A 23070-nucleotide genomic window follows, 5' to 3' on the forward strand; every position below is an offset into this window, starting at 1 on the left:
CACACCCACACAAACCTAACCAGCCCAAACCCAGAGCGACGTGATGCAGCGCTGACAAGCACAAGCCCTTACTGAAGCCCTTACTGAAAACACAAGCCCTTACTGAAAACACAAGCCCTTACTGAAAACACAAGCCCTTACTGAAGCCCTTACTGAAAACACAAGCCCTTACTGAAAACACAAGCCCTTACTGAAAATACAAGCCCTTACTGAAGCCCTTACTGAAAACGCAAGCCCTTACTGAAAACACAAGCCCTTACTGAAAACACCTTACTGAAAACACCTTACTGAAAACACAAGCCCTTACTGAAAACACAAGCCCTTACTGAAAACACAAAGCCATTACTGAAGCCCTTACTGAAAACACAAGCCCTTACTGAAGCCCTTACTGAAAACACAAGCCCTTACTGAAGCCCTTACTGAAAACACAAGCCCTTACTGAAAACACAAGCCCTTACTGAAAACACAAAGCCCTTACTGAAGCCCTTACTGAAAACACAAGCCCTTACTGAAGCCCTTACTGAAAACACAAGCCCTTACTGAAGCCCTTACTGAAAACACAAACCATTACTGAAAACACAAAGCCCTTACTGAAAACACAAGCCCTTACTGAAAACACAATCCCTTACTGAAAACACCTTACTGAAAACACCTTACTGAAAACACAATCCCTTACTGAAAACACAAAGCCCTTACTGAAGCCCTTACTGAAAACACAATCCCTTACTGAAAACACATTACTGAAAACACAAAGCCCTTACTGAAGCCCTTAGTGAAAACACAAGCCCTTACTGAAAACACAAAGCCCTTACTGAAGCCCTTACTGAAAACACAAAGCCCTTACTGAAGCCCTTAGTGAAAACACAAGCCCTTACTGAAAACACAAAGCCCTTACTGAAAACACAAAGCCCTTACTGAAAACACAATCCCTTACTGAAAACACAAAGCCCTTACTGAAAACACCTTACTGAAAACACAAAGCCCTTACTGAAAACACAATCCCTTACTGAAAACACCTTACTGAAAACACAAAGCCCTTACTGAAAACACAATCCCTTACTGAAAACACCTTACTGAAAACACAAAGCCCTTACTGAAAACACCTTACTGAAAACACAAAGCCCTTACTGAAAACACTGCTGCCAGACATTGACCTAGGACTAATAGGAACCCAAGGAGGACAATACCACTACCTTAGGCATACTGCACCTTATGTGGATACTGTGATACTGTGAATAATGTATATTTCAGTTAGTTAGATAGTAAATTTTAACACTACCTTAAGCATACTGCACCTTATGTGACACTGTGAATACTGTGAATATATATTTCAGTTAGTTAGATAGTAAATTATATTGACCTATTTGTTTACACTGCTTGTGTTGTTTTACTACCTGTACCCCCCCCCCTTCCCCCATGCTGCTATGATACCTCTCAGTATATTTTTACTGTATTTATTTACTGTATATTTTATTCCATTTTTATTCTATTTTACTCTACTCTTATCCTAGGCAACTTGATTTGATTTGTTTTATTATTCTAATTTGTGACCTGTTCTGTCTAAATGTTTAAATGTTGAGCGATTTGCAGTGTCAAATTTCCCACGGGATAATAAAAGTATTTCTATTCTATTCAAAGCCCTTACTGAAAACACAAAGCCCTTACTGAAAACACAAAGCCCTTACTGAAAACACAAAGCCCTTACTGAAAACACAAAGCCCTTACTGAAAACACAAAGCCCTTACTGAAAACACAAAAGCTCTAAAATGTCTAAATAAGCAAAACCATGTGGACAGAAGTGTCCATACCCACTGTACTGTACACGTGGGCCACAGCGTACATACCCACTGTACTGTACACGTGGGCCACAGCGTCCATACCCACTGTACTGTACACGTGGGCCACAGCGTCCATACCCACTGTACTGTACACGTGGGCCACAGCGTCCATACCCACTGTACTGTACACGTGGGCCACAGTGTCCATACCCACTGTACTGTACACGTGGGCCACAGCAGACTAACGGCAGGTGTAGTCCAGAACGACAAGGCTGTAAACAGTTACTGTTCATCCTTTACAAGGAGGATGCTGTTACCGAGGCCACAGGAAGGGTTTACCTGTATATCAAGGGCAAGACAGTGATTGATTGACAAGGAGAAGACGTGGCAAACATTGCCTGCGGTGAGTTTCAAGAACTGACTGTTTCCAAGTCATGCCGATGTGCTGGATACATGTGGATTATTTTACATCACATGCTCAAAGGTATGATGAGTTCCAATTGGATGAACAATTTATTTATTTATTTTACACGAAAAATATATATATCAGAATTTCCAAAAGCAACAGGGCTTTTGAGGTGATGAAATCACTGCGCCCAGGCAGCGTGTAGCTGTTCCGCAACAGTAAGTGACTTCCGGGGTAGGCCTGATTGGCCCCGACAGGCACGTGACGCGCAACTTTCTCTGCCGCGCGGCACGCTCCGCGGAGCCCTTACGGAATTACGTAACCGTCCAAATACGTCATGACTCTCATTCGGCGCTATAGCTCACCTGGCAGAGCAGCGGTCCTGCGATCCTGCGGTCCGTTGTTGGTGAGTTCGAATCCCATCAAATCTTTTTTTTTTAACGTGATTTTTTTTTTAACGTGTATTCTTTCGCCGGTTAAGGTTAGGCATGGTTAAGGTTAAGGTTAAGGTTAGGCATTGTTTCGGAGTTGGTTAAGGTTAGAACGGTTAAGTTTAGGCGCTGTTAAGGAGCTGGTTAAGGTTAGAGTTTGTGTTAGAGAATGGCAATATTCTTTCTATGGTTAAGGTTAGGCATGGTTAAGGTTAAGGTTAGGCATTGTTTCGGAGTTGGTTAAGGTTAGAACGGTTAAGTTTAGGCGCTGTTAAGGAGCTGGTTAAGGTTAGAGTTTGTGTTAGAGAATGGCAATAGACAGCCTATTTCCGCGCGACAGCTCTCAGCAGCCTCGTTGCGCGTCCTGAGTTTGCCGCGTCACGTGCCTGTCGGGGCCAATCAGGCCTACCCGGAAGTCACTTACTGTTGCGGAACCGGTACACGCGCCCAGGCAGCAGTGATTCGGCCAAAAAAAAATAAAAAAAATCTTCCACATGGTAAATACACAGGTCACAACATGTTTACAGGAAAGTTTTGGAGTTGTATTTGGAGTGTATTTCATGACTGTTGGGAACTAGGCTACACTGGCACACCTACTTCCAGTGAATGACGCTAAGCTAGGCTAACGGTGCGACTGTTCCCTAAGCATAATGCATGCACAGAGAAGAAAAGGGTATGTATCTGCTTGTCTAACTCCAGGGTAGAGATGAGCAAATAAGCTAATTTCCCAAAAAGTTGGCGTGTTCCTTTAACGTTAGAATGTCTGTTATGGGCGTTTAGCTTGCTAACGTTAAGATGGCAGGAGCCGTCGATGTTGTTTCAACCAATGGATTCACAAAATGGATTACCATCCAGACGTTATTGAAGCCTCCTGTGACCAGTAAGTAGGTACTACTACTTTTAATAACCATTTTTTACCACAGCAATGTGCGCATATGTTCCACATTATGTGTAAATGTGCGCTATGTGCCTAAACTCAAGTGTCGACAGTAGTGACCTAGAAAAATTATTTAGGAGCAAATTATTTTGCATGATTAAAAACGATGGTTCAAACGTCCGTTCGAAAAACCCTGCTGAAGTTCGAATCCCAAAAACAGGCTTCGGGGACAGCTCTAGCGTTAGGCCATAGCGCTGTGCTTAAAATCTGGTTCAAATCGTGCTGTTCAAAGTGGTGAGGTTTTGGCAGACAGATAATACACGCACGACTGGCCAGGTCAAAGGTTGGAGTACGACGCTGGGTGATGATGTCCCGGAACTCTACTCATGTCTCAAAACGATGGAGATTATACACAGAGACAGAGGTGTGTGTGTGTTTATGTGATCTACATATGCTGTGATCGCGTGCATTAAAAAGGTATGGCTTCCGGGATTTTTTAATTATTTGTGCGTGTGTGTGTGTTGCCTTTCGAGTTTAAATAAAGGTTTGAAATTAAGTGCGTGTGTGAGAGAGATAGAGCGAGACAGATCTCGAGCAGACCTCCTCGTTCCTATCTCACGCTCCTGCCTCCCCTCTTCAAGTCTCTCTCTCTAGTGACGACACAATGTTCAACATGACCAGATATGATGCTAAAACCTGTGAGTGTCACCTGTACCAATCCAGTCACTGTATGGACAGATATAAACCCTTCGTGCTGGTGTTACACGGGACACATTGAGATATACGCCGCCCTATGTTGTCCTTTGGAGAGATCAAGTCAAACATGCAGGACCAGTCGCTGTTCTTCAACTGACATGTTGCATTCAGTATACAGCTATCTTAGTATTGAGGACAGTATTTATATTGTACTGTTGTGAAGCACTTTGGGCTGCAATTCTTCTATGAAAGGTGCTATATAAATAAACTGTATTATTATTATTATCTGAGCCTTTAGCCTGGTATAAAATATAAAAAATAATAACCCTAAAAAACTGCCAACTATTTCACTCCAATGGCGTTTTGACAATCATGTGAGAGGAAGGGAGGGATGGAGGGAGGGAGGGATGGGTGTTTATCAATGTACTTTCTGAGGTCTCTGTTTATGTTGTGGAGCGCACTGGGTGGGGAGATGGGGGGGGGGGATAGAGGGGAGGGTGGAGGGGGAAAGGTAGGTTCTTAACAAAAAGAGGAAAATAATCACCAGGGCGAGAGAGTGAGAGACTGATCGATTTATAAATAGAGACGACAGAAATCAGGGCCTCTCCTCTCGCCCCAATGCCACATTAATTATGCACGCCTGCATCAGAAGAAATTAAGACATGACTGTGTGGTGGTTTAGAAAGAGAGAAACACCAATACACAGAGGGAGAGAGAAAGAAAGAGAGAGAGACAGAGAGACAGAGAACTCAGAAAGAGTTCTAAGAGAAAGTGTCAATCATACTGTAGATTAAGAGAGGAGGTATACACAGATAAGAGGGAAGAGAGAGGGATAAAGAGCGAGAGAGGGATAAAGAGCGAGAGAAGACAGAGAGGGAGAGAGTGAGAGAGAGAGTGAGAGTGAAAGAGAGAGAGAGTGAGAGAGAGAGAGAGAGAGAGAGAGAGAGAGAGAGAGAGAGAGAGAGAGAGAGAGAGGAGTGAGAGAGAGAGAGGGATAGAGAGCGAGAGGGGGAGGGGGCACTGGATTCAGCACCAACACAGAATTAGGATAGAAAAAGGAATAGATGATGGTAGAATGGTATAGAGGATATTTGTATTCTGTATACTTGTATTAATCCTCTTGGGGAAATCCGTGCTCTGCCTTTGACCCTAACTATTTAGGAGCAGTGGACACTGCTGGGAGGAAACCCACAGGCAGGACAAGAACAAACGGAACAAACTCCACACAGAAAGGCCCCCAGCTGGGGTTTAAACCCAGGCCCTTCTTGCTGTGAGGCAACAGTGCTGACCACTGCTGGGGTTTGAACCCAGGCCCTTCTTGCTGTGAGGCAACAGTGCTGACCACTGCTGGGGTTTGAACCCAGGCCCTTCTTGCTGTGAGGCAACAGTGCTGACCACTGCTGGGGTTTGAACCCAGGCCCTTCTTGCTGTGAGGCAACAGTGCTGACCACTGCTGGGGTTTGAACCCAGGCCCTTCTTGCTGTGAGGCAACAGTGCTGACCACTGCTGGGGTTTGAACCCAGGCCCTTCTTGCTGTGAGGCAACAGTGCTGACCCACTGTGCCACCATGCCGTCCAAAGAAAGAGGACTAGATGTCATCAGATCTACAATGTCCTTGACAACTCAATATGCCTGCACCCAGGGCAAAGAGAAAGCACAAACATTGGCCAATGCCAACAATGACACAGCCAAAGCAAAAGATCAAGTGCCAATCACACGGTGTACCAAGCGCTGAAAAGCACCTTCCAATAAAGCTCTTGCAATCAGAACCCCATTCACACACAAATCAACCTTCATACTTGATCGGATGAAGAGTGTGTCTGTGAGTCACCCTCTGACCGGGGGGCTTGTAGCTGTTCCGCAACCGTTCCTATTTCCGGGGTAGGCCTGATTGGCCCCGACAGGCACGTGACCCGCCGCGGCATCGCCCCGCGGCGACGAGGCTGCTGGTTCACCTCACCGCCGCTTTCCGCCTTCAACGCCGCCCGCAGCATTAGGAAGGAGTTCGCGGCGCCTTTCACATCGCAGTCATCAGTCATAATAATATCATCAGTCATCTCTAATAATATTAATCACTGTTCAATGTACTAATATACAATACGGCTCACTTTTCCCACTTCAATGACAGAGCCGCTGTTTAATAATATTGTTGCGGCGGAGCTCCGTCGCGGCAGCATTATGTAGCAGTAATCCCCCCTTTTTTACCATCGACAAACTAGCTCAACTGGTAACGCTGCTTGGCTGTGGATCCTATGGTCCTAAGTTCGATTCACTTATGTTTTTTTTCTTTTTTTCTTTAACGTGCATTGCACTATAGCGTAAGTAAAGTTTATTTACATATAGCGTATTGTATATTGTATGGTACAGTAACGGGCTCTGGAGCGCAACAGTAAGAAGCATTTGCACTGCAACGCATACACCTTACTGTAAATTGTACCATACAATATACAATATACAATACGCTATAGTGCAATGCACGTTAAAAAAAAAAAAAAAAAAACTTAAGGGAATCGAACTTAGGACCATAGGATCCACAGCCAAGCAGCGTTACCAATGGACCTGTCTCAAAACCCTGCCCTCTTTTCTTGATCCTCCAATCACAGCTGTCGCTTACCTCGGACTTCCTCGTACAAACTTTGTTTGAGATAAAAAGGGGGGATTACTGCTACATAATGCTGCCGTGACGGAGCTCCGCCGCGACAATATTATTAAACAGCGGCTCGGTCATTGAAGTGGAAAAGTGAGCCGTATTGTATATTAGTACATTGAACAGTGATTAATATATTATAGAGATGACTGATGATATTATTATGACTGATGACTGCGATGTGAAAGGCGCCGCGAACTCCTTCCTAATGCTGCGGGCGGCGTTGAAGGCGGAAATCGGCGGTGAGGTGAACCAGCAGCCTCGTTGCCGCGTCGAGTCCTGGGGCTGCCGCAGGGCGTGGCCGCGGCGGGTCACGTGCCTGTCGGGGCCAATCAGGCCTACCCCGGAAATAGGAACGGTTGCGGAACAGCTACAGGCGACCGGGGGACAGAGGAGAAGGTGATGACGAGAAACACTGCTAGCGACCTCTCTCACCCCCCCCCTCCCCCCCCAAATAAACGTATCTCAACCATATGAAAACATGCATAACCCAGTGTTAAAACACTGTATATGTCCATGACATCGTTCTTATGTTAAAGCATGTATTATCGTTTATTTTTCTTATATCTATTATTTATAGATTGAAACATTAATAATTGTCCTCTTTGTTTGAAGTTAAAGCAATACTTTTTTTAATATATAGTTTTGTGAAAATAATTGTTTTAATGGCAGTTGGACAGACGGGCTGATGTTTCTGAGTCACCTGCTGGTGATGGACATGTGAAGACGGGTGATGACAACTTCCTTCTCTCTACCCGACACCGCATCCTTCCATTCCATCTTTTACTGTTGCCGTAGTGACCCGTTTCCCAGGCGCTCCGACACGCACTCTCTATCACCGTCCTTGACTCCCTATTAGGGCCAGACAGACGTGTCTATACAATATCATCGGCCCATATCAACCTTTTACTGATGAAGTCCTCATCAGCACACAGTGACTCATAGAATTCCTCACAATAACAATAACCATCACACTGTTCCTCACCCTACCCGACGAGAGAGAGAGAGTCTTCGAATGTCTGTCGTCATATTTTATGACGTAATCATAAAAAAAAGCAATAATTAAAAAAAAAAAATCCTCAAACCAATTTATTTTTTATTAAATCAACTCTCTTTAATGAATATAACTCGTCAGTTTCATCAACATAAATAATCCAATAAGGGCACGGTTGGTACGAAAGTGATGGTGACGTCTTGCTGGAGCGCAGAGCGGATGCAGATAGGCATTTTCATGATAAATGTTTTATTAAAATGTTTATGATGAGTCATAAACTATAATAGTATAATACTATAATATTAGTGTAGCCTAATCTTTATCTGCAACTGTGAAGAAAAACCCCATTGGTTTAAACAATGAATAGACAAAAAAAATTATGATAATAATTTGAATGTTGATTTAGAATTCGAACGGCAGCGTTATGAATGAAGCTTCGAGCTATTCGGTACAGCCCTACAACCAGCCCACATGCAGGGCCCAGGTCTCATACAAGACATACCCAGCCTGCTACACCCCCCGTCCTAACACACACCCCCCGTCCTAACACACACCCCCCGTCCTAACACACCCCCCGTCCTAACACACACCCCCCCGTCCTAACACACCCCCCCCGTCCTAACACACACCCCCCGTCCTCACACACCCCCGTCCTCTCACACACACCCCCCGTCCTCACACACACACCCCCCGTCCTCACACACACCCCCCGTCCTAACACACACCCCATCCTAACACACACCCCCGTCCTAACACACCCCCCGTCCTCACACACACCCCCCCGTCCTCACACACCCCCCCCCCGTCCTAACACACACCCCCCGTCCTAACACACCCCCCGTCCTCACACACACCCCCCATCCTCACACACACCCCCCGTCCTCACACACACCCCCCCCCCGTCCTCACCCCCCCCCCCCATCCTAACACACACCCCCCATCCTAACACACACCCCCCATCCTAACACACACCCCCCGTCCTCACACCCCCCCCCCGTCCTAACACACACCCCCCGTCCTAACACACCCCCCGTCCTCACACACACCCCCCCGTCCTAACACACACCCCCCGTCCTAACACACACCACCTGCATACTGCTCCTACCAGCTGACACCAGTGCGTGTTGTCCTCTGACCCATCCTAACTATTTAGGAGCAGTGGGCAGCCACACAGTGAGGGCCGCAGCCAGGACCAACTCCAGTTGTAGTGCAAGTACATGCATGTACCTGGTCAAGTAGAACGGCAGGATATCCAGCATGCATGTCTTCTACATGTGGGGAAAACCAGAGTACTGCAGACTCCACACAGAAAGGCCCTCCTGCTTTGGATGTAACAGAACCTTTATAAGTCCATCCCCAAATAAGGCCTACTAGGAAATCCAAGTTGGGTACAGATGGAGCGCGACTCATGCCATTTGACCTGCTGAATCTAAATGCTCTTCTGTTCTCTGGTTTTACATCATGTTAGGAATGATCAGTCTAAAATATGACCTAATATCAGGGAAAACTATGAATGGCAAAGCGGCTCTCTGCTTGCTCCTGAGCCTCTTCTCTCTCTCTATTATTAATTCATCTGTTGGTATAATGGGAAAGTAATGGCATCTATGGGGCAGCTCATGGAATCTGTTTTTCCTTTGAGCCTTCTAGGAGAGGTGCAATATCCTTGAACCTATGATTTATTGTCTAATTTACACAACCCATCGCTGGAGATTATACACGCTGCATGGGGGGGGGGGGGGGGGGGGGGGGGGAGAGAGTGAGATTATACAAACTGCATGGGGGGGGGGGGGGTTTGGGAGTGAGATTATACAAACTGCATGGGGGGGGGGGGGGGGGGGGGGGTTGGGAGTGAGATTATACAAACTGCATGGGGGGGGGGGTTTGGGAGTGAGATCATAGAGGGGGGTTTGGGAGTTTGGGGACCTAGAAGGTTCACACAGCCTCAGCCTGTCTCCCAACATGGCCCCTAGAAGGTTCACACAGCCTCAGCCTGTCTCCCAACATGGCCCCCTAGAAGGTTCACACAGCCTCAGCCTGTCTCCCAACATGGCCCCCTAGAAGGTTCACACAGCCTCAGCCTGTCTCCCAACATGGCCCCATAGAAGGTTCACACACACCCTGTCTCCTAACATGGCCTCGTTCAATTTAAGGTGCTGCATCGACTGCATTTCTCAAAAGTCTAATTCTAAATCTAAAATGTTCCCAAATGAAGACCCTGTGACAGATGGAAGTATTTACCGGCATCTCTAGCACCTTCATTCTGGCTGAATCTGTCCAATTATTGAAGTTCAATCTTTAAAACAATGTCAGAGGGTTTCAAAATGGAAATTCAACCAGATCCTATGATAGCTATGTTTGGTATAGTATGAATATAGCAAACCCAGCACCTTATCGCTGTGAGGCAACAGTGCTGACCACTGGAACTAAACCCGGGACCTTATCGCTGTGAGGCAACAGTGCTGACCACTGGAACTAAACCCAGGACCTTATCGCTGTGAGGCAACAGTGCTGACCACTGGAACTAAACACAGCACCTTATCGCTGTGAGGCAACAGTGCTGACCACTGGAACTAAACACAGCACCTTATCGCTGTGAGGCAACAGTGCTGACCACTGGAACTAAACACAGCACCTTATCGCTGTGAGGCAACAGTGCTGACCACTGGAACTAAACCCAGCACCTTATTGCTGTGAGGCAACAGTGCTGACCACTGGAACTAAACCCAGCACCTTATCGCTGTGAGGCAACAGTGCTGACCACTGGAACTAAACACAGCACCTTATCGCTGTGAGGCAACAGTGCTGACCACTGGAACTAAACCCAGGACCTTATCGCTGTGAGGCAACAGTGCTGACCACTGGAACTAAACCCAGGACCTTATCGCTGTGAGGCAACAGTGCTGACCACTGGAACTAAACCCAGGACCTTATCGCTGTGAGGCAACAGTGCTGACCACTGGAACTAAACACAGCACCTTATCGCTGTGAGGCAACAGTGCTGACCACTGGAACTAAACACAGCACCTTATCGCTGTGAGGCAACAGTGCTGACCACTGGAACTAAACCCAGCACCTTATCGCTGTGAGGCAACAGTGCTGACCACTGGAAATAAACCCAGGACCTTATCGCTGTGAGGCAACAGTGCTGACCACTGGAACTAAACCCAGGACCTTATCGCTGTGAGGCAACAGTGCTGACCACTGGAACTAAACCCAGGACCTTATCGCTGTGAGGCAACAGTGCTGACCACTGGAACTAAACCCAGGACCTTATCGCTGTGAGGCAACAGTGCTGACCACTGGAACTAAACCCAGCACCTTATCGCTGTGAGGCAACAGTGCTGACCACTGGAACTAAACCCAGCACCTTATCGCTGTGAGGCAACAGTGCTGACCACTGGAACTAAACACCTTATCGCTGTGAGGCAACAGTGCTGACCACTGGAACTAAACCCAGCACCTTATCGCTGTGAGGCAACAGTGCTGACCACTGGAACTAAACCCAGCACCTTATCGCTGTGAGGCAACAGTGCTGACCACTGGAACTAAACCCAGCACCTTATCGCTGTGAGGCAACAGTGCTGACCACTGGAACTAAACACAGCACCTTATCGCTGTGAGGCAACAGTGCTGACCACTGGAACTAAACACAGCACCTTATCGCTGTGAGGCAACAGTGCTGACCACTGGAACTAAACCCAGCACCTTATCGCTGTGAGGCAACAGTGCTGACCACTGGAACTAAACCCAGCACCTTATCGCTGTGAGGCAACAGTGCTGACCACTGGAACTAAACCCAGGACCTTATCGCTGTGAGGCAACAGTGCTGACCACTGGAACTAAACACAGCACCTTATCGCTGTGAGGCAACAGTGCTGACCACTGGAACTAAACCCAGGACCTTATCGCTGTGAGGCAACAGTGCTGACCACTGGAACTAAACACAGCACCTTATCGCTGTGAGGCAACAGTGCTGACCACTGGAACTAAACACAGCACCTTATCGCTGTGAGGCAACAGTGCTGACCAGTGTGCCATCATGCTGTGTGTGTGTGTGTGTGTGTGTGTGTGTGTGTGTGTGTGTGTGTGTGTGTGTGTGTGTGTGTGTGTTCATAAACCCATCAACCTATCTCCTAACAAGCCTGTGTGTCTGCTGCTGTGCTTCTGTGTTGCTGAGTGCATCGCCAACGAGGGGGTGTCTGTGTGCGTGTGCGTGTGCGTGTGTCCCCGTCACTCACGCTCCCCCATCGCCAGACATCAATTATTTCCCAGCCAGACCTGGCCCGGTACTAGCTGTTAAAACAACATGGTGTCCAGTTTGTGTGTGCAGCCAAAACTTCTGGGTCTCTGCCTTCCTAGCTTCCATAGCTTCAAAACACCCCATTCTTCAAAAGTTTTGTGTGTGTGTGAGTGTGTGAGTGTGTTTGTGCGTGTGTGTGTCTTCCAGGCTGGCCGAAGAAGAGGAATGACTGGAGGAATGAGAGGCTTCAGAGGCCTTCCAGAGGACAGGGGGACGGGCCCTTCTGTCGTGTGGCTAAGATAGGGCCTGTCCTCCCCCTGTTTCTGTCCCCCTGTGTCCCTCTGGAACATGTGGCTCAGCCGAGTGGTGTTCTACCGTGGCGATGGGAACCATGTTACCAAGAATCACTGCACAGAACAGACAGAACCGCGTGGGAGTTGGACACGCAGGCACACAAAGTTCTCCAGAGCCAGAGAGACTGCCAGGGTTTTAACAATAACTAATGGAGGTCTGATGTTAAAAAGGGTTCTGGTTCTGGCGCTCTGGCGGTCCAGATGGCTTACCTCTCTCTGCAGCACCAGCTCCTTGGTGAACAGCATGGCCTCTTCACTGAAGGGCTCTGCCACCTGCATCCCTCCGGGCAAATTCCTGGAGCCCCGTGGACACTCGATACCTGGGCAACACAGAGGTCAAAGGTCAGCACACAAATCAAGTTTCTCACATTTATATAGCGCCTTTCAGGAAACCCAAGGCCCTAACCTCTTAAGCCCGAGCGGTCCGGTACCAGACCGACAATGACATCACGCCATAAATCCATCTACAGAATGTATGAATTAATGTTGCATTTTTCTTTCAAGTGTAGCGAAGAGTAAAGAACCTAACCCTGTCAAAACAGCAGTCAAAGTGTATATTTTCAGTTTGTTTACCAATGGTTTTAAGTGTTATTAGTGAAATATTAGTTATAGAAATCTAGTCGGGAATAGGAGAGTATTGACGCGAGGAAATGACGCCGCCATTTTGTTTGTAGTCCTATCAGGAGAGGAGACCCAGGACTTTCGATGGGCTTTCGAATAAAAAAAAAACTACACTTCCTGGCTCACGCCAGCCCCTTTCCATCATCTGACTTCTAGATTAACTTTTTTATTTATCTTATTTTTCGGGATCATATGCCACAAACCTGAAGGTTATTTCCATAAAACAGAACGCAGTTAGTTTCTCTACCTTTCTCTGAAAGTCTAGCAAAAAAAACTGTGTTGCAATCTGATGAGAAATGGCAGAGAAATTTACATTAAAAAAAAGTAATAATGAATGGTGGACTGGGGAGAAAAAAAGATTAAGTACGAGACGGTGGATATTTGGTTCGCCAGGGGTCAGTGATCTTATCAAGGAATCAATCAAAGTATCAAGGAAATATCTAATTAATTTACCAGACGTTGTCAATGTTTTTTTTTAGATGACCAATCTAATTTTGGGTCAAGGACAGTTAAAGTCTCCACCCATAATCAGATTATGGGTGTTCAAATCAGGAAGGGATGCAAAGAATGTTAAGAAGCGTTCATCATCACAATTAGGGGCGTAGCAACTGGCTAATATTAGAAGAACATTATACAGGTGCCCGGTAACAACTACACACCTACCAAGTGGGTCAGAGGTGACTTGGGATGAAGTGAAAGGTGTGTTCTTGTTTATCAGAATTGTTGCTCCTCTAGATTTAAAATAAAAATTTTAGTGAAACATTTGACCAACCCACCCCTGTCGCAACCGTAAATGATTCTGGTTTCTCAGATGAGTCTCCTGCAGAAACACATATTCAGCCTTAAGCTTTTTCAAATGTGTCATCACTCTACCCCGCTTTATAGCACTATTAAGGCCCTTGGTATTCCAGCTAATATATTGAACTAGGCTTTCCCCTTTAGCATTAGGAGATGTCATAGCTACCTACCATTGTTGTAATCACATTATTTATATTGACATCAAATACTATTTCATAGAGCACAAAACACACACGTATAAGACAAAACCAGAAACACATGCCCCACCCCCCACTACCTTTCCCCAATTGAACGTTTTTTCAATTGCCCGGAGCCGGCAGACGAGCGCAAAGTGCCTGTCGGACGAATACGGGCCGTCGGATCCTTGGTGGTTAGGGCTGACCTTCGAAGCTTTTTTTGGCAATCGAAGCTTCGGGGCCGAGCTTCGATTTTAATTCGAAGCTTCGAGAAGAAATAAATTAAAATAAAAAAATATTATAATATTTTTTTTTTTTGTATTTTTTTTTTTATCTTATGTTGTGGGACTTGTACAGCACTTTGGTAAACTTTGTTGTTTTTAAATGTGCTCTATAAATAAAGTGGATTGGATTAATTAATTAAGTAGCCCCTTTCGTGACTGTGACGCAGCCAACAAGGTTTCACTCGGCTGCGCTGCCTGGGTGCAGTGGGGCTGCTCTCACAGCCAACGACATGACATTAAATAATTATGTTGCAACCTTCGTCTATCAAGCAAACAATTATATAAATATTTATATGTAGTTGATAGAGACAAAGGCAGAATTCGACTTAATTAAGCACGTTTTATTAAGACATATTTTTATATGGGTCGGGACACTTTAAAAAAGCAGCACAATGAACACAAATCTGTCCGACAGTCTTAAATAACAAACGGCATTGCTTCGCTTCTTCGTCGACATGTCTGCTGCACATGTCCTTGTTGTCGTCAACACAGATAATCTCCACGTGCTTGTTGTAGAGAGGTGGAGTCGAGGCGCAGCTTACTTTCGTTTCATTGGAATGGAGGCGGGAAGGCGCCGCTTACTTTCGTTTCATTGGAATGGAGGCGCAAGATTGGAGACATTATATATATATTTTTTTTAATAAGATTTTTATTTTATTTATTTATTTAAACTTCTATTTTCTTTTTATGTTCGAAGCTTGTGCCATCGAACTAAGCTTCGAAGCTTCGAGTATTTAAGACATCCCTAATGGTGGTTAAAACAATCACAAAAACCACATGGACCCACAGCACTATCTCATGGCTCTCATGGACCCACACAGCACTATATCATGGCTCTCATGGACCCACGGCACTATCTCATGGCTATCATGGACCCACAGCACTATCTCATGGCTCTCATGGACCCACAGCACTATCTCATGGCTCTCATGGACCCACAGCACTATATCATGGCTCTCATGGACCCACAGCACTATCTCATGGCTCTCATGGACCCACAGCACTATATCATGGCTCTCATGGACCCACAGCACTATCTCATGGCTCTCATGGACCCACAGCACTATCTCATGGCTCTCATGGCTCTCATGGACCCACAGCACTATCTCATGGCTCTCATGGTGTCAAATAAAAGCAAAACGGTTATTGAAAGCAGACTTAGCATGGAGTTAGGAAATGTCAGTCAGTGGCTTTCAGAAAATCGACTGTCTCCATTTAGGAAAAACAGAATCCATTTTATTTTCTACTACAAGGAAACAGAAAAAACAGGAAGGTTTCAAGATACAGTTAGGTAGCTCAGTTGTCACTAGGCTTGGGGGGTATCATTTTTTTAGGGATGCACCGATATGAAAATTTGCCACCGATACCGATTGTTCAACTAACACAATCGGCCGATACCGATATAATTTTTTTTTTCTTTTTTTTTTAATAAAAAAAAAATAAAAATTATGAAACTACTGTATATTTGTATGTCTCTAAATGTGTTGATGAATTGAAGATGGAGGACCCTTATGTAAAATAGCCGAAAGTCTTTTTCTGGTCTTCATCCTCCAGTCCACTGAGCTGTACTGTACCCACTCTGCAATCTGTCAATAAAGCTTTCAATCAATCAATCAGACAAATGCATAGAAAAGCCCTTATTATAACCAAATAACAAAAAAATATATGATTGTTTATGAAAATGTTTTAGCCCTATGCTTGACTATTATTTAGGCCATGGCAACAAATAAAATAATAATAATATGAATAAATAAATTATTAAATAGGCTACACGTCTCTCTTTTTGTGTTACAAATTGTGCTCACCGATATGAACATAGGCCTCTTTACTTACTTAAAAAAAGGAAACATCAAGAAATAGCACTATCTCTCTCCCAGTATGGTCTGCCGGGCTGCAGCTGGATACTATTGTCTCAACCAGAGCTCTCAACCAAAGCAATGCAACAGAACAATTTTGATCGACAGTCGATTCTGCCAATTACGTCACACCGCTTGCACCCGCCTCTGCTGTTACCACCAATCGGCAAGCGTGTATTCGTTTTTTACTTCCTGGATGTCCGCCATTGATTTTCACGAGATCAACAACAAAGCTAATAACGTTAGCTCCCCGCCGGCCACGAGTGGACTACCAGCGCTCCACAGGAGTACTAAACGAGGCATAATGATTTTACTGCAACAAATGTTATATTAAAAGCCCTTCGTTCTATACACTTGTCTGATTGAAAACTGTATTAACAGCCCGCAGAATGGGCACAACTCAGCACGCTCTGAGCAAAGGAAGGAACTGAGATATGAATTGAGTAATGCTTGCCTGGCTATGGTCCGGTAAATATGCTGATGTTATTGAACGTGTAACTATATAATGTTAATGCCACAAAACGAATGCCTTTGTTAATCATAAGTAGTAACTTTGATGCAGTAGCATGTGTGTGTGGAGGCGGCGTTGTGCAGGTCGCTTGACTGAAACTTTTTTCAAAGTTTGAACGTGGTGTGGACCAGATTGACGCGACACAAATTGATGGATATTTATCGGCTACTGCCATCGGCACATTTGAGCTTATCGGCCGATAGGCCGATGGCAGTCAACAAGGCACTCATCGGCCGATACCGATACCCGACCAATATATCGGTGCACCCCTAATTTGTTTCATACCGTCATACCTTGCCGACATAATACCCCGGTATACGGTATGACTTTCATTTTCATCAGCGGGGGGGGGGGGGGGGGGGGGGCTAACAATATACTCGTTATGACTATACATAATGCTTATATTGAAACACGTTGACATTAGGGCCATTCTTTCAACCTAAAAGTGCACTTTCTTCAACCTCAAACCTAAATTCCTTAGCAACCCTTGTTACCAAGTAAACAAATCACAGAACGGTAGCCAGTTAGTGGGTATCAACGTTAGCCAGTTAGCCCGCACCATCCAGGTATTAACGTTAGCTCTCAGAACGGTAGCCAGTTAGCCAGCACCATCCAGGTATCAATGTTAGCTCTCAGAACGGTAGCCAGTTAGCCAGCACCATCCAGGTATCAACGTTAGCTCTCAGAACGGTAGCCAGTTAGCCCGCACCATCCAGGTATCAACGTTAGCTCTCAGATCGGTAGCCAGTTAGCCAGCACCATCAAGGTATCAACGTTAGCTCTCAGAACGGTAGCCAGTTAGCCCGCACCATCCAGGTATCAACGTTAGCTCTCAGAACGGTAGCCAGTTAGCCTGCACCATCCAGGTATTAATGTTAGCTCTCAGAACGGTAGCCAGTTAGCCCGCACCATCCAGGTATCAACGTTAGCTCTCAGAACGGTAGCCAGTTAGCCAGCACCATGCAGGTATCAACGTTAGCTCTCAGAACGGTAGCCACGTAACTCTCTGCTGGCGCGTGCTGTGCACTACAATCAACTCAGTGTAATAGCAGTCTGTGACGTCACTGTTACAAAGGGTCAGATTAAACCGAATATATATATTTATTGCCTGAGATCCCATGTATAATATTTGTATATCGTTTGATATCCCTTGTATATTCTTTGTACATATACACGGAATATCCCTTTAACTGGTACAGGACAGACCATAATATTCGTTCTCCTATTGGAAGCGATCCCCTAGGCGCCACGGCCATACCCCCCAATGCCGAGTTCAAAGCCACCGCCAAGGCTTGTCTCAACATGCCCAGTTTTGCGCAGGAATACGAGACAGAAATAAGGCTGGTACTAGATTATTCACCGTACGTATAAATACGGCGCAGGTGGATACAGCAGCACTTAGCCTAAAGTCAAGTTAACCTAGAAACGTGTTACCCTCAAACGTTAAAGCCTTCATCACGAGTCAACGACCAAGTGAAGTGAGCAACCTTGCACCGAAATAGAGCCTTGAGACCGCATGCGAATTGATAGCTGAAGTGTCAGAGTTTAACGCTGTATCGTCGAGTTCGACCTATTCTATTATTAAGTAATAGTCTATTATGTATAGTGTATCGTGCGGCTACCGTTCTACAGTGACCAGCATTACCAACGTTTCATCGTACCGAGCTAGTGTGCTTATCCAGGCTGGGCGGCCTAACCTGGTGCCGTCATCCGAGGAGCCCTAGACGAGAACCGTGTGGATATGTACACTGGATAACCTACCCGACGACTACAGAGCCCTTTTCGGCTGGATTATATTTGCTTTGGTCCTGTAGCTGTTGGAGCGGAGAATCGTCTACACCCACTGCTGTGTGGGATCTACCCTGTGAGGAGCACCGTCGAGCCCGCCTCTAGTACTCTGAGGCTGGCTAGCTTTCCTCCATGCGGCACTGCATACCGGAGAATAGCTGTTGTTTGTCTACGGATCAAGGGATTATTGCACTGTCCCCTGTACCTGGAGTCTCCTTATTCCTCGTTGACCCAGACTTTTGCTACCGACAAATCCTCTCCCCTGCTGGCTTACAACCGGAGGGAACCCTCTTAGTATCTCCAGCTGATCTACTAGTGTACCATATATAATTCTTATGATACAGGTGGTATTAATTATCTCCTGCGTAATATGCTCATGGACTTACGCTCTTGACCTATTCATGCACATTCTTCGCCTTACAAGCGCAACTCTCAATCTTGATAAGTAATGTAAGATAATCTTCGTGCTCTTCTAATAAATATTCTTCTAAACAGTATTTCTTGTGAAGCCGTGTTATTGTGGGGGTGTTCATCACATATACCTGTGTACTGTATGGCCAGTAGTAATGTACATAACGCAGTAGTGGTTTAATGATACCATACTTATTCAATACAGTCAGGGAATTGTACCCCTCAGTTACAGTCACGGTATTGAGAATCATACCGGCGGGATCTCGAAATACCCTGGTATACCGTAATACCGCCATACCGCCCAAGCCTAGTTGTCACCAGTACCAAATCAGTGGTGTATCTAGGGTGTACGTTAGAAAACACACTCAGGGGAAAGTAGGGCTGTCTTAAATACTTCAAAGCTTCGAAGCTTCGTTCGATGGCACAAGCTTCGAACATAAAAGAAAGTTAAAAAAAATAAATATATTTGCCTCCAATCTTGCGCCTCCATTCCAATGAAACGAAAGTAAGCGGCGCCTCGACTCCACCTCTCTACAACAAGCACGTGGAGATTATCTGTGTTGAAAACAACAAGGACATGTGCAGCAGACATGTCGACGAAGAAGTCATCAGACGTGTGGTTACACTTTAAAATATGCAAAGACAATGCCCAAAAAGCAGAGTGCCAGAAGAAAATGGCATATCACAACTCTACAACAACTTTGTCAAATCACCTAAAAAACGTAAGTATCGTTGTACACGACGGCGACGCCACACAAAATATTAATAAGGCTATGCCTATGCTGCTATGACTAATGTGTTACCAAGTTGGCTAATTTAATTGTAATCATCTGCTTTTGTAGGTGCATTGTCTGATATAATTATAAATGATAAATTAAATATAATATAATAGTTTGCTTGATAGACGAAGGTTGCAACATAATTATGTAATGTCATGTCGTTGGCTGTGAGAGCAGCCCCACTGCACCCAGGCAGCGCAGCCGAGTGAAACCTTGTTGGCTACTTAATTAAATTAAATAATTAATTATTTATAGAGCAAATTTAAAAAACAACAACGTTTACCAAAGTGCTGTACAAGTCCCACAACATAAGATAAAAAAAAATAAAAAAATAAAAAAATTATAATAAATATTTTTTTATTTTTATTTTTTTCTTCTCGAAGCTTCGAATTAAAATCGAAGCTCGGCCCGAAGCTTCGATTGCCAAAAAAAGCTTCGAAGGTCAGCCCTAGGGTAAAGCATGTCAAAAAAAGGTATTAGCCAAGGTTAACAGAATAAAATTCCTAGCAAGAAATTCGAAATACCTGGACAGGAAAGCTCTTGATCCGTGTCATTTTGACTATGCTTGCTTGTCCTGGTATGACAGTGCCCCCAGCAACTTGAGAAATAGACTTCAAACTGCCCAGAACAAGCTAGTTAGGATAGTCCTGCAGCTCCCCACTCGTACTCACTAACCAGCCCCACTTCAACAGCCTGGGGTGGCTCAGGGTGGAAAAGAGAGTATCCATGATAAAGCTATGCCTAGTCTATAGGATTTATAAAGGGGAGGTGCCAAGCTACCTTCACAATTACTTCCAATATGTAAAAAAACAATCATAGCCATGAAACCAGAGGTAGAGACACAAACATAGTTCAGTTTAGATTCAAACTAATTTCCTACGGCCAGCAGACCTTCTGTTCTGTGGAACAGCCTGACCAGCAGCATTAAACAGGCCCCCGGGTTAACTGGCTTCAAAAAGCATGTACGATCATGGCTATCGGCATAGGAAAGAGAGGGTAGCATATTTATTTATTATTCTTTTATCTTCAACTGTATATGCATATTGTATCTTAATGTTTTATGATGTTTTATGTTGATGTATGTCCTGTTTTTTTAATACCAGGGACCATGATGGAAATAAGTGCTTGCATTTTATCATGTTTTTATCCCATGGATGATGTCTCTAATCCACAATAAAATCAATCAATATGCACATGCTTCTGACAAAACCTCCCTGCCAGACCATCCATGACAGAGTGACCACATTGTGCAGAGCCCCTGGTAAAAAATTAAATGCTTATATCATCAGCATACATAGCACATAGGTACAGCAACTGAAGAGCATATCAGAAGTCAACCCATGGTGTCATATCCACAGCTTGTTCTGCAGAGTCCCAGATGACAGATATACTCCACCTTGCATCCCTTGTTATCCCTCTTAACGGGTCGGGGTCAAAACCATTAAGCCACAGAATAACATGGAGGCAGTGACACCCCACGGAGTAGCCAGCCATGCTAACTAGCAGCAGTGACACCCCACAGAGTAGCCAGCCATGCTAACTAGCAGCAGTGACACCCCACAGAGTAGCCAGCCATGCTAACTAGCAGCAGTGACACCCCACAGAGTAGACAGCCATGCTAACTAGCAGCAGTGACACCCCACAGAGTAGCCAGCCATGCTAACTAGCAGCAGCGCTAAGTGGATAATTGGTCTCCCGGGATCCCCCCGAGTGTATCAAGTGTTTTCTACATAACTACTTCCCTGTGAACAGCTGCCCAGATTGTGTTGGGAACCCCCTGACCCTGTGTGAGCCCTCATCTACAACCTGCTCGGCCTGTGTGTGTGTGTGAGCCCTCCTCATCTTCAACCTGCTCACCCTGTGTGTGTGTGAGCCCTCCTCATCTTCAACCTGCTCACCCTGTGTGTGTGAGCCCTCCTCATCTTCAACCTGCTCACCCTGTGTGTGTGAGCCCTCCTCATCTTCAACCTGCTCGCCCTGGGCGTGTGTGTGAGCCCTCCTCATCTTCAACCTGCTCGCCCTGGGCGTGTGTGTGAGACTGGGAGCGGGTGTGTGAAGGAGAATGAAATGTTTTAGGGAGTGTGTGGTGTGTGTCCGTAGGGGTGGGAATCACCAGTTTCATCACGATACGATATCGATTCTTTGGACAACAATACGATATTTTCCGATATCACAAAGTCTGCCACGATACGATTCGATTCAGGTGCCTGCGATCGATATGAGACGATATTATATGCCCATTTAACACAATCAGTTACATTTAAATCAACAACAAAAAAGGCAATGGAAATATCATTTGACATTTTATTTTTGAGCTCTTCCAGACATTTAAATGAAAAACAATCTATTGTTTTTAATACAAATAGACCTCCTGTTCACTGTTTTTGGTTCGTTTTTTTTCCCAATATTAACACTTTGGATGCCACGGACGACATAACACGTGTTATCAGCCCGCCCCCTGAATGCCCAGCACGACAATTATCGTTTTACTTTTTTATTAGCGATCTGAATTAATATTTCATCAACCGAGTCTACCGTTGGGAAACCAGCCCCATCAGGAGCTCAGATCTGAAAAAAGCGTCCCCTATCGTCTCCCAGATGGTAATGCACCCTTTTGGAATGGACTCAATGAAAATGGATGAGAAAAAAAAAGTCCGAAATCGACATTTTACTTCTCACGCATGTACCCCGAGCCGATCCGATTCATTGTGGAGCATCAGAACAGCGTGGAATATGTGTTTACAGTATGTAGCATTGGATCAATAAAAGGATACATTTTTGGAATGGCGATCAGGAATTGGAATAATCTTTTTGGATACCATCTGATCTCAGGTAAGGAATCTATTTGACCAGTCTTAGGTTAATCATACCTGTTTTCACGGAGATATAAGCTTTTCCCCTATGTGTGTGTGTAGCTGTTTGGCTGTGCGAGCGATCAGGAACTGAGAGAATCGATTTTCAGCTTGCCTATATAGCGTGCATACGTACACATATACTATCGATAATCTAGCGTTTATTTGAAAACGATTCATAAATAGGCCAAAAAATTACAACGTTCTAGAATATTCCAGTACAGGGCGTTTATCACAGAATCTTTTTATTTTCCTTGAAAACGAGGGCTTTTCAAAATGCTATAAAACGGAAATGAACCGATAAAAAAACAATCCGCTTCGACAATGTTGACTGGAAAATAAGTCATTGATAAGCGACGGGCAGATTAGACACATAGCCATAATTTAAAACATAGATTAGGTGATATTAACGCTAACATTGAAGTGGATGGTGGGCATTCAAGCACTAAATCGTGCGCCCCCTGCTGGGCACGGAAAGTATTAATATCCTATTCACTGTCACAGAGCTGTATTTTGGCTGAAAAAGGCATATTGGGAGTCAGAAGGTGCAGTACCGGCCAGATCCTGGTAGT

General features: G+C 45.1%; 1 protein-coding gene across 1 annotated transcript in view; it reads right to left on the reverse strand.

Moving 5' to 3' along the window:
- The window catches only part of snd1 (staphylococcal nuclease and tudor domain containing 1), a 447837-nt gene that overhangs the window by 294360 nt on the left and 130407 nt on the right, over positions 1 to 23070 (reverse strand). Inside the window, 1 exon segment of the mRNA XM_084330125.1 lies at positions 12633 to 12742. Within this exon segment, the coding sequence (XP_084186251.1) occupies positions 12633 to 12742 (110 nt within the window).

This window comes from Notolepis coatsorum (genome assembly GCF_963971535.1).
Source record: "Notolepis coatsorum genome assembly, chromosome: 15".
NCBI lineage: Eukaryota > Metazoa > Chordata > Actinopteri > Aulopiformes > Paralepididae > Notolepis > Notolepis coatsorum.